At 47.3% G+C, this 11335-nt stretch overlaps 1 protein-coding gene across 1 annotated transcript; it reads right to left on the minus strand.

The window, feature by feature from the left end:
• Positions 1-6434: 6434 nt before the first annotated feature.
• LOC311421583 (olfactory receptor 52R1-like) lies at positions 6435-8205 on the minus strand. The gene has a single exon (XM_084493601.1). The coding sequence runs from the start codon at positions 7616-7618 to the stop codon at positions 6671-6673; it is 948 nt and encodes a 315-aa protein (XP_084349727.1). The 5' UTR covers positions 7619-8205; the 3' UTR covers positions 6435-6670.
• Positions 8206-11335: the final 3130 nt, after the last annotated feature.

Consider the following 11335-nt stretch of genomic DNA (forward strand, 5'->3'; position numbering starts at 1 on the left):
AGAAGCTCTAGATTAGTTTGAAAGTGGCATGGAGGAGAGATTACAACAAATAAGTATCAGTGAATTATCCTCCCAGGACCAGGTGTTGCTCACCTGAATCCGGAAGGAACTTGGATGTGAAACTGCAGAACTGCCAGGCAGGGTGCGTAACTATTTCAAATGGCCATGATGCTGGAGGACGGGCAATGATCCCTTTTACTCTACCTGCATAAAGGGACTTCACTGGGTTCCTGAGACCTACTGACCGGGGGGGGGCAATTTCTGTTCCTGGCTGAGATAAAGAATAAGGTCATTAAGCATATTGGTAAATACATCTGAGTGAAACGCTTGCAGAATCAGCCAGGCTACTACAATGGGAAATCCTACCACAGCATCCAGGCTGCTGTGAGGGTTGCTCCAGCTGGAGGGATCTCGTGGATGTAATGCACCTGGATGTCTCCAAAAACTTTGACTAAATAAAATTACTTTGTAAAGGAAGTGGAAGAAACCCTCTTCTATGGGAAGCTGATTAAATTAAAGATTCATTATTTTCAGCCCAGAGAAGAGTCAGCAGTGGCTTTCCCAAAGGATGCCTCCTAGGGCTCATTTTATTCTACATTTTCATCATCCTGGACAAAGGAGTGCACAGCGAATGTTCAAAGCTTGCAAATGACACAAGGTCAGCCACTGCACTGATACAGTCTTCTGTGTTTTTATAATATTGTTTAGACTTTCATTGCAACAGCAATAAATTTGGGGATCCGTGTAGGTGTGCTTCCTCTTACTGTAACAAGCTTTTGAGTGTACCACAGCCCCAGCACAGTGGGAGACTTGGTATCACCTCCATGTGGTGAGTTATTTTATTCTGGGTCAGCCACAAGAGATGAGGAATCCCCATGCGACCTTGTTAAACCCAATGCTCTACCCTGCCCCAACCAAGGAGGGGGGCTCAGCCTACGGAAGGGAGCTTTGTGCTGTTAGGGTCACAACAGCAAAACCTCAGTGGGTAACCTGTAAAGCACTGATGGCCACTCAGTTCTCAGTCCAACTTGGAATACATAGAGTACGTTTGGTTATTTTCCTGTGATTTCACTAAAGTATTCATGTCCTCATTTATGCTTCAGTAAATATCAGTGTTCCTGTATTGTTCTCAGGAATGACAGGTTTATGGAAGGGAAAAAAGAAGGCAGGCGTTTTCTTGGCCCTTCTTAGTCCTGCCTGGGCCAGCGTGTGCTCCAGCCCCCATGAGGAAGCATCCTGCTTCTGCTGATGGGCCCTGTGCACAGCAGGACTGCAACCAGCACTGCCACTGGCATTCTGTTCTGTCCTAAATTCACAGCACTGCTCTGCCTTCCTGCTCTCCAACCATACACCACAGAAATCCCAGTCAGATCAATGGAAATCAAAGCAGAGGGAGGTACGGGGAGCAGGCAGGATCTTCTGGGGTGAAACCCACCCCAACTGTCTGCCTTAGGGTGATCTGAGTTACTGACCAGGCTTGTCTTGATTAGTTTCCCTCCTGTGTAACAGTGCACATGGAGGCACACAGAGACTCAGGATCTGGCTCTCCTGCTGCAGTTATGCAGACGGGATGGTGCAGCACCCCAGTGTGGGCTGGGTATGGGGAAGGGAAGCGTCTGGTGATTTCCAGCTCCAACAGCACGAGTCACAGCTGTTGGACACGTCCTGGCCCTGCTGGAAGTATCACCTGGCTGGAGCTGAGGGCTTGGCCATACACCCAGGTCCTTAGATCTTCACAGCCCCATCCTAGCAGGTCTGGCCACAGGTGTAAAAATCTTGCATAAACCACTATTGCACACACGTAGATCTATTCTCTAGTGCACACAGAGATGGCTGAGCACACCTGGGAAGCATTAGAAGTTACCCGCATGTGCTTCAGGACAGCTGCAGCTGACCCAGTGTCATAGACAGCACAAGAAACCCTCACCCCACACCTCCCTTGCTACGTCCTGCTTGTCTAAAGGGAAGTCCCATCAACTTAGTAGCCTCAGGCAGTCACAGCTCCTGCATTGTCGACCAGGAGTGGGATAAATGCATAGAAGGCTGTAGATACAGCAGCACTCCTCTGTGCAGCAGGGAGAGTGGTGGGGGCCTACAAACAGGGTGTACCTCCCCTGCTACATAAAGAGTTCAAAGGTTCCCAATTCTCAACAGACAAACAGGTGACAGGATGGATGTGGTGGTTTTACCTTGCTAGACAGCTGAGCTTCACCACAACCACTCTCTCACTGCCCCTCCTCGGAAGAGGAGGGGAAGAAGAAAAGGAAAGAAACAACTCATGGGTCGAGATAAGGATAATTTAATTAAAAGACAAATAATTATATGAGGAAAATTATTATTAATAATAATACTGAAAGGAAGAAGAAAAGAGGAAAATGGGGAAAAAAAAAAAAAAAAAAAAAACAATAAGCAAAGATGACGAGGAAGCACAGAGGAAAGAAATTCCTCTCTCCTTCCCCCCACTGAGCGATGCTTGACCCTGTCCTTGCAGCAGGGCCTCAAGGCACGCAGCCTGTGTCGGGAGGACAGACATTTTCACAACAAGAGCACCCCCCCCACACCCCCCTTCTTCTTTTTCCCACCTCTTATTGCCGAGTGTGAGACCACAGGGCATGGGACATCCCTTTGGTGGTTTAGGTCGGCTGCCTGGTGATGTCCCCTCCCCGGCCCTGCTGGCTCTGGGGGTCGGAGGAGCCCTGGTGCGGTGCCAGCACTGCTCAGCAGCAGGCACAGCAGCGCTGGGACACCAGGGCTGTGCAACTGCACGTGCAGGGCACAGCGCTGCGTGGCTGCTGCAGGGAGCATAACTCCACCACAGCCAGGCCCAGCACAATGGAGGTACCTAAACTGTTATTCACCAGGTGCTCTAACATGCACAAAACCTTGTGTCGTCTCTGTATGACATCAGTGCTTTCTTGTAGTGAGAAATTTGTGTGTATCTCTAAGAAACAGTTTAGTTTTTACACTGTAAATAATGAGATCTAGTACGGGAAGTACAAGGATTACTATAAGGAGTAGATATTGGCCATGAACACATGAACCAGAGGAGAGGCGTGGTTCCCAAACCTCCACACAGCAGACAAGCCAATCATCAGGATATAATAAATCAAAACAGCACAGATATGAGAGACACGGTTGTTCAGGGCCTTGACATTCTCTTCCTTTGGTGCAATACTCACTGTAGTCTTAATGATCATTACGTGGACAGCATGACAGACAGCAAGTCTAGCCCACAGGTGGCCAGGAGGACAAATAAACCATACATGCTACTCACCTTGACACCTTCATAGGACAGCTGAGTGAAGTTGGGTGCATACAGAACCACAGGACCATTAATGCTGGAAAAGACCTCCAAGATCACCTGGTCCAACCACCCCCCTACCACCAATGTCACCCATGAAGCCGTGTCCCTAAGCACCACATCCAGCCTTTCCTTAAACACCCCCAATGAGGGTGATGCTACCACTTCACTGGGCAACCTGTCCCAATGCCTTCCCTTCCCTTCCCTTCCCTTCCCTTCCCTTCCCTTCCCTTCCCTTCCCTTCCCTTCCCTTCCCTTCCCTTCCCTTCCCTTCCCTTCCCTTCCCTTCCCTTCCCTTCCCTTCCCTTCCCTTCCCTTCCCTTCCCTTCCCTTCCCTTCCCTTCCCTGAACAAATATGCAGATTTGGTGATCTTTCCCTTCCCTAAAAGTTAATTTGGCAGCAAAGACTCAATATGCGTGCCTTTGCACCAGATTGTGCTGCAACATTTGGCAGGATCCAGGCATTCACCAGCTGTGAACATCTGCTAGCCTGAGAGCAAAAGGTTTTGGACATGGATATTCTTACATGTAGAAGTGCAAATGCTATTTTATGGTATAAATGAAGTAAACAATGAAAAAAACATGAGCCAGTAGCCCTGTGGTGCACAGGAAATATTTCTGGGTGCTGGGAAAAGAAGATTTCAATCCCATATGCCCACCTTGCCAAGCTGTAACACAGGCAAGGATTGTTCTTCCCTACAGGTCATTTTCCCTCACCTGGGCACAGGTGTCTGCAGTGCAGCTCTCAGCATCTCAGCTGGTTGTCTGGACCCCACAGCCCCCGAGGGGACAGGCACTGCTAGAAGGCTGTTCACCTTACCCCAATGTCTGCCCCAGTCTGCCCCAGTAACCATGAATTCATTACATGTGCATCTTCCCATCGAAGTAACATCCACTATAACACATACTACAGCAGCACTAACAAATTTATGAGGAGTTATCTAACAGATGACATAGGAAAAGCAGCCCAGAAAAAGCAGATAACTTTTGCCTTAAATATGGAGCAATCCCCAAATGTGACCTCTCTGAGCATCTTGCCTCCAGGCTTCCAATGAATGAATATTTATACTGCTGCTTTCCAAAATCCCATGGGACTCTCACAGATTCATTGGGCACATCTGTTTTTTTTTTGTTTGATTGATTGATTGTTTGGTTTTCTGGTCCACTGTCCCAAAGGAAATGATGCAACATGCTGGTAACAGTGAAAACCAGTGTCAGGTCAGAGGCTACAGCAGAACTGCCTTGGGTTAACACCAGCAGCTAAACAGGACTAGAAACTAGGTATGCAATTAAAGCAGGACTTGAATGTGGTGTTCAAGAAACAGGAGGAAATGTTCCTGGAATACCCTCTGTGGGAGTAGGGAAATGTGAAAACAAGAGGAGAGAGTGAAGGTGGGAAAACCTCCCTCCCTGGGCAGCTGTGCCCTCAGGCACCACCGACAGGAGGTCAGCCTCCTGAAAGCCCTGAGCTGCCATCCCACATGTTCGGGTTTGGACTTCTTCAGTAGTGGGACCATTTTTCACTTTTGGGTTTCAAAGCACCACCCCAAATCCATGCTGTCCCATGAAAGTGTGCTTGGGTCCCTGGTTTTGGTACAGCCCCCCACATCTGTGATCTCTCCCATCACTCTCTCCAGACAGCCTGCAGGAAGAGCTAGCGCTGACTGCAGGGCACTCCTGTCCCCTCTCGCCCCATCCCTACTGCACAGTGATCCAGATTTCTCTGCCAGCTCTACTTATTTACAGAGAAGGAATCCTAGAGTCATAGCCTAAGCTGTTGCTGCTATCTGATGTTATGTGATGGTGACAGCTTGTATGCACACATCTCTTAGGGTGCAAGGAGCTAGATAAGTCGGCCAGCCACCTTTACACGTACCTGATCAACAAAGGTCCCCTGTTGTAATTTCACACCTCCCCCACTGCCACCAGAGGAGACAGTACAGTGAACTGGATGGACATTGATCTGAGATAGGGGCATGAACATGAAAATCACATTTTTTTTGTGTCCTGCAGAAAAATGGGGGTTCTGCCTCACCAGGGTGGTTGCGGGTGGAGATCAGTCCACCAGAAATGGTGCAGCCCTGCTTTATCACAAGTGCTCTAATACTGGCTCATAGACAAACTGCAGTCGTGTCTCTGCCCCACTGCCTTGCCCTGCCTGTTTCCTCTGGTCTGTGAACCTCTGCTTCTGCTTGGTCGGAAGGAAAAGAATGAACTGAGTTGTAATTTAATTGAAATTACATGTATTTTACATGTAATTTACATGTAATTTACAGGTATTTTACATGAAATTACATGTATTACAATGTATTTTACTGAAATGGAGTTGACAATATTTCTTTCCCATCTTGTCTGCAGCCTAACATCTGCCTCACTTCAGCAAAAATGTATTTTCCCTTCCTAGCACCCTCCTCCTGCCTCTCCACTGGTACCAGCTCACAGAGAAAGAGCAGGGACCATGGCGAGGCAGCCACGACAGTCAGGACTGCAGAGGATGGTAGAGAGCCCCAAGAAATGACAGGCCAGGTCAGAGATCTCCTTTCCATCCAACAGTGCTCTTCAGTTCGCACTAAACATACAGCCAATGTCTGTAACATGTGACTTGAGTTTAGGTCCCTTTCCGACCTTCGCTGCATTCTGCTTTGTACCTTTCTCACCTGTACGGCAGTGATTTTGTAAAGCATGCTGAGCTGTTTACTGGGGTGCTTGACTTGGTCTTGTACAATCCCGTCAGCAATGATCTCCCTGTGAAAAGTCACTCCAAATAATTGCATCAGTGAGGAATTCTGATATTTTTTAAAGGGTTTATGTTTACATAGAACATTTGGAATTTGCTAGTATAGAATTCTTTTAATTTTTCCTTCTTTAAAGAAAAAAAAAAAAAAAGGATAGTGCTTAAAATTAAATTCTACCCATTTCCTTCTGCAAGGACAGTCATCATTTCCATCTGAGCACATTCCCATCACACAGTCCAGGGAATACTCTTCATATAATGAGAACTACTGCAGGAAGGTCTTTCGGTGATACTCAGGCTAGCAGTCAGACTGGAAGTATTTTAATTGTGAGAAGAATTTTTTCCTGAATAGTGAGAGTTTTAACAGCAAGGAGTCTGACTTCTGGGAGGGATGAACTCTCCATTTCCCAGCAGGGTAAAAGCCAGGCTGAATGCCTTTATGCCAAGGTTCATGGCACAGTGAGTGAAACCTCCTGCAGAACATTAATGGAAGTGATAACCTGGTGATTTCTTCAAGAATGCACTCTGTCATCGAGGAAGGTTTCTTTGTGAACAAAGAGCCACAACATTAACTTGCTAAATTTACCAGGGTCATCAGTAAATTATGAGCACAGCTTCCAGACCATAGGTACAGCTCAGGCTCCCTTCTGCTGGAAGAGGAGGACCATCTTTTCACAGAGCTGCTTGGTTCGCACACCATAAATGATGGGGTTTAACATGGGGGGCACCAGCAGGTAGAGATTGGCCACCATTATATGGACATGGGGAGGGACGCTCTGCCCAAACCGGTGGGTGAGGAACGTGAAGAGGGCAGGGACATAAAACGCAAGGATGACACAGGCATGGGATGCACAAGTGCTAACGGCCTTGAGCTGTGTGTCCGTGGATGACAGTCTCATTACCACCCGCAGGATCATCGTGTAGGACACAAAGATCAGGACTATATCAAATCCTGTCACTACAAAAGCCACAAAGAGGCCATAAACGACATTGACTCTGGTGTCCCCACACGCCAGCTTCACCACGGCCATATGCTCGCAGTAGGAATGGGAGATAACATGATGCTGGCAGAAGGACAGCCTGTGGAGCAGGAAGCAGAAGGGACTCACCAGAAGCACCCCGCGCACCAGCACCAGGATCCCAAGGGCCACCACCACCGGCATGGAGAGGATGCTGGAGTGCCGCAGGGGGTAGCAAATGGCGAAATAGCGATCCAAGGCCATGGCCATGAGCACGCCTGACTCCACCGACGAGAAGGTGTGGATGAAGAACAACTGAGCAAGACAGGAGAGAAACCCAATCTCCCTGGAGCCAAGCCAGAAGATGCCAAGCATTTTGGGAAGCGTGGATGTAGAGAGGACCAAGTCAGTGAAGGCCAGCATGGCCAGGAAGAGGTACATGGGCTCATGCAGGCTTGGCTCTGTCTTTATAATGATGAGAAGGGTGATGTTCCCCAGCACAGCGATGGTATACATGATGCAGAAGGGAAAGGCAATCCAGAACTGCTCCTTCTCCAGCCCAGGAATGCCAGCCAGGAGGAAAGTAGGAGGATGGAAGGGGGTGGTAAAGTTCAGGGAAGACATGAAACCCCTCTTGTCTCTTGCTTACAGTGAGGGTTCTTACATCCTGTAGAAAAGCATCAAACACCCTCAAGCTGATTTGGTTGGTACAAAATACAGACTGCAGTGAGATGTGGTCTAGAGGCACTAGAGAGCCAGCCCTATGACAGCTGCTTGCACTGGCTCAGAACAACTCAACACAAGTGTCCTGCCAGTTTCCACTTAAATTCTCTGTCCCACTTCATGGAGTGGGCTTGGGCATTCTGCCTGCATCAAACTGAGCTAGAAGAGGGCTCACCTGATACTCCCCCATCTCCAAAGGCTGCCCAGGCCAGGGGACCAGATAAGAGCTAGTTTCAAGTAAACCTTGAAATGTGCACAGTGGAAATATGAAGTCATTAGCACCAGCCCTACGTCTCCACAGAAACTTTGTTTTGCATCACCCTGCCTGCCTGTGTAAGCAGAGGCACTGAGTGCTTGCCATGGGTGAGACGGCCGATTTCAGATCAAAACCCTGAGCCAGTGCCACAGTAAATTCCCAGTAGGTGAATCCCCCTACAGATGCAGTGCTCCAGCAATGTCTATTCCTCTTCTGCAAAGGCTGCAGCTTGCTGTTGCTCAGCTCATGGGTTTTTCCTAATACCTGGGAAAAGGATCCCATGAAAAGCCCTTGCAGTACAGACAAGGCCAATGTTCCTGATGTGGGAAGACGCTTCAGAAATCTTCCTGGGGCCAAGACCACTTGTGCTGGAGAGTTGCAGGCAGCAGAAAGAAGGATGCCCATGACGATTGGAGGCATGAAAAGCCTTATTGCAGAGCAACACATTTCTGCCCTAACGTTAAAGACTTACCTGCCTTCTGCAGGTCTCCATGCAGGCACTCTGCACTGCAGAGACCAGGAGATATTTATTTGTCTGTCAGACAAGTCCTAGTAGGCAGCTCGGCATTTCCCCTGCTAATTAACATGTAGTTAGAGAGAGAAAGGAAAAGGCAGTTTTTAACCCCCTCAGTGCTGATTACCTCACAGACACAGCTATATTTTGCCCAGTTTTATGTCTGTTTTCTTATAATGGGTTTATTTGGAGGAGACTCAGGAGTGCTGGTGTAATTCAAGGTTAAACCACAGACCTGGGTTTGTAATTAAAATTGCAGCTGCAGGAACTATGAAATATTTTCAAAAGAACAGCAATCTATCCTTGCTGTATTATATTTCATCCATAACTCTAATACAGGCTTAGAGAGGGGAGTCAGTGCCATCTTCCCCATCACATAGCTGAAGAACGGTGAAACAACTAGATTGGGTGCTTTCCTCTCCCTCCAGGAGCCAGCAGGGCCAGCAGAAAGCCCAGCCAAGCTGGTCCATCACCACCTCTGGCTCGTGGCCCTGCTTGTGGAGGAGACCTGGGTCCAACACCTCGTGCTCTGGCTGGGTTCTTCTAATGTTTCAGGGCAGTGTTGACAAAGGATGATTCAGCTGGAAAATGGTTGTCAGTGTCATCACAAAAACATGTGTTAAGGAAGAAGTCATATCCTCTCTCTTCCCCAGGAAAGCAACACTGTGCCTGCAGTTTGAAAAACAAGATGGAAAGTGAGAACCCTACATAGTTTTCATCTGTACCCAGCAGAAATTAATCATGCTTCCCTGCTCTGAGGCTCTGTTAAAAGTCTTTCTGGGAAATGGATGGCTAGGAAATAAAATACAGCATTTTCAGGATGGTTCATTCATTTTTCTTTATTAATTTTTCTCTCAACACAAAAGGAAACAAAATAAGGAACATATGGGGAATGAGCAGGAACCATTTCTCTATGCCACAGCTATCTGAAAAGACTTTAGATCCATAGTGTGTCTGAAAAACTCATTCACACTTCCCAAATCGTATTAGGCAGGTACAGATCGTTTTCATTTTTATGAAAATTTGTTGACCTTCTAAGCCTTCTAAGACCTAATAAAACAAAATATGACGAAAGTGGCAGGGGTCAAAATTGGCTTTAAGTCCCAGCTGCCAACTACTTGTAACTTGCTTAAATGAAGTGTTTATTTTGAAATAAAATGTGTTTTCATTTATCAGAAAAGGTTACAACAAGATGTTTTTTCTTGGAGCCTGAAGCTACAGAAATACAGAATGCAAAAAGGATGTCCATTTTACCTCAGGGTTAGCTGGCAATTGGAAGAAACTGCACCAGACAGCAGTGTATTATCTGTCAGTTGAAGGCCCTAGAGCAAAACAGCATGTGTTTTTGGTTAGACACCTCTTTTAGCACACCCAGATGTTAGGGATAAGATGCATGACCCCCTTGGTGCAGCACACAGAACTGTGCTGGACAGGTAGGCATAAAGGTCCGTACTGGATTATCCTGGATTTAATATCCCCCAAAGCACCACCCCACAAACTTCCCGTGTGTAATCTGAATGGGTGCTGGTGAATGTACCAGGTACCACAGCGATAAACCCATGCTACACACCACAGACAGCACAGTGACAAAGCTCTCAGGTGTGCAGGGCTCCCTGTCCTGCTGCTCCAAGCAAGAACCACGGCCACATCTGCACACTTACTCCGAGGCAGGAGAGCACTTGAACTTTTGCTTGGCTATCAAGCATACTTCCACTGCATTTTGTGAATCAGTATAGATTTACATGTGTGCTGGGTCTAGCTGGGAAGGAGTTATGTTTCCCTGCAGCAGCCCATGCAGTGCTGTGCTCTGCATGTGTAGCTGCAAGGCCCTGCTGCAAGGACGTGGTCAAGCATCACTCAGTGGTGGGAAGCAGAGAGTAATTTCCTTCCTCTGCACTTCCACACAGCCTTTGCTTGCTGTTTTTTCCTCTTTTCCACTGTCCTTTTTTTCCCCTTTAGTTAAATTATTTAATTATTAATAATTTTTCCTTAATAATTATGTTTTTCCTTTAAACTATCCTTATCTCAACCCATGAGTTGTTTCTTTCCTTTTCTTCTTCCCCTCCTCTTCTGAGGAGGGGGAGTGATAGAGCGGTTGTGGTGGAGTTCAGCTGCCTACCAAGGTAAAACCACCACAACATGCTCTGTAATTTTTGTTTTGTTCTTTCCTTCTTCTCTAGTAGTCCCTTCCAGTGTTCATTGTTTTGGGCTCTGGACTGACCTTTCCAAAGAGTGATATGCCATGCCCTCAAGGGATTACCCACTCATCTAGTCAGCACTTGCTAAGCCGTATGTAGATAATGCATCTAGTTTTGGGCCCCAACATAAAAACAAGAACATTGACAAAGGGGACCGTGTTCATCTGATGGCTATCAGGATGGCTGAGGCTGGAGCAGTGCTCCATGAGGAGAGGCTTGGGAAAATGTGGTTGTTCAGTTTGGAGAAAAAAAAAGGCTTTGGCACAACCCAAGAGCAGAAGAGCAGCCTTCTTCTACCCATGAAGAGGCTGTCAGAAATATGGACCCAGGCTCCTCACAATGTGGCATGGAAAAAGGATGGGAGACAACAAGCATAAGTTGAAACAAGAGAGGGTCAAATTGGATATACAGAGAAACTTCTCCACAGTAAGGACAGTCAAGCACTGTAATAGAGGTCCAGGGTGGTTGTGCAACATCCGTTCTTGGAAGCTTTCAATAGCCAGCTGGATAAAGCCCTGTCCTAAGCTGTCTGACCCCAGAGCTGCCCCTGCTTTGAGCAGCAGTTTGGATTAGAGCTATCCCGAGGTCCCTTCCAACCTGAGTTACCCTGTGATTCTGTGATAAGCTCCCACTGATAGAGACATCTGCGT

This window comes from Aythya ferina, assembly GCF_964211825.1.
Source record: "Aythya ferina genome assembly, chromosome: 1".
NCBI lineage: Eukaryota > Metazoa > Chordata > Aves > Anseriformes > Anatidae > Aythya > Aythya ferina.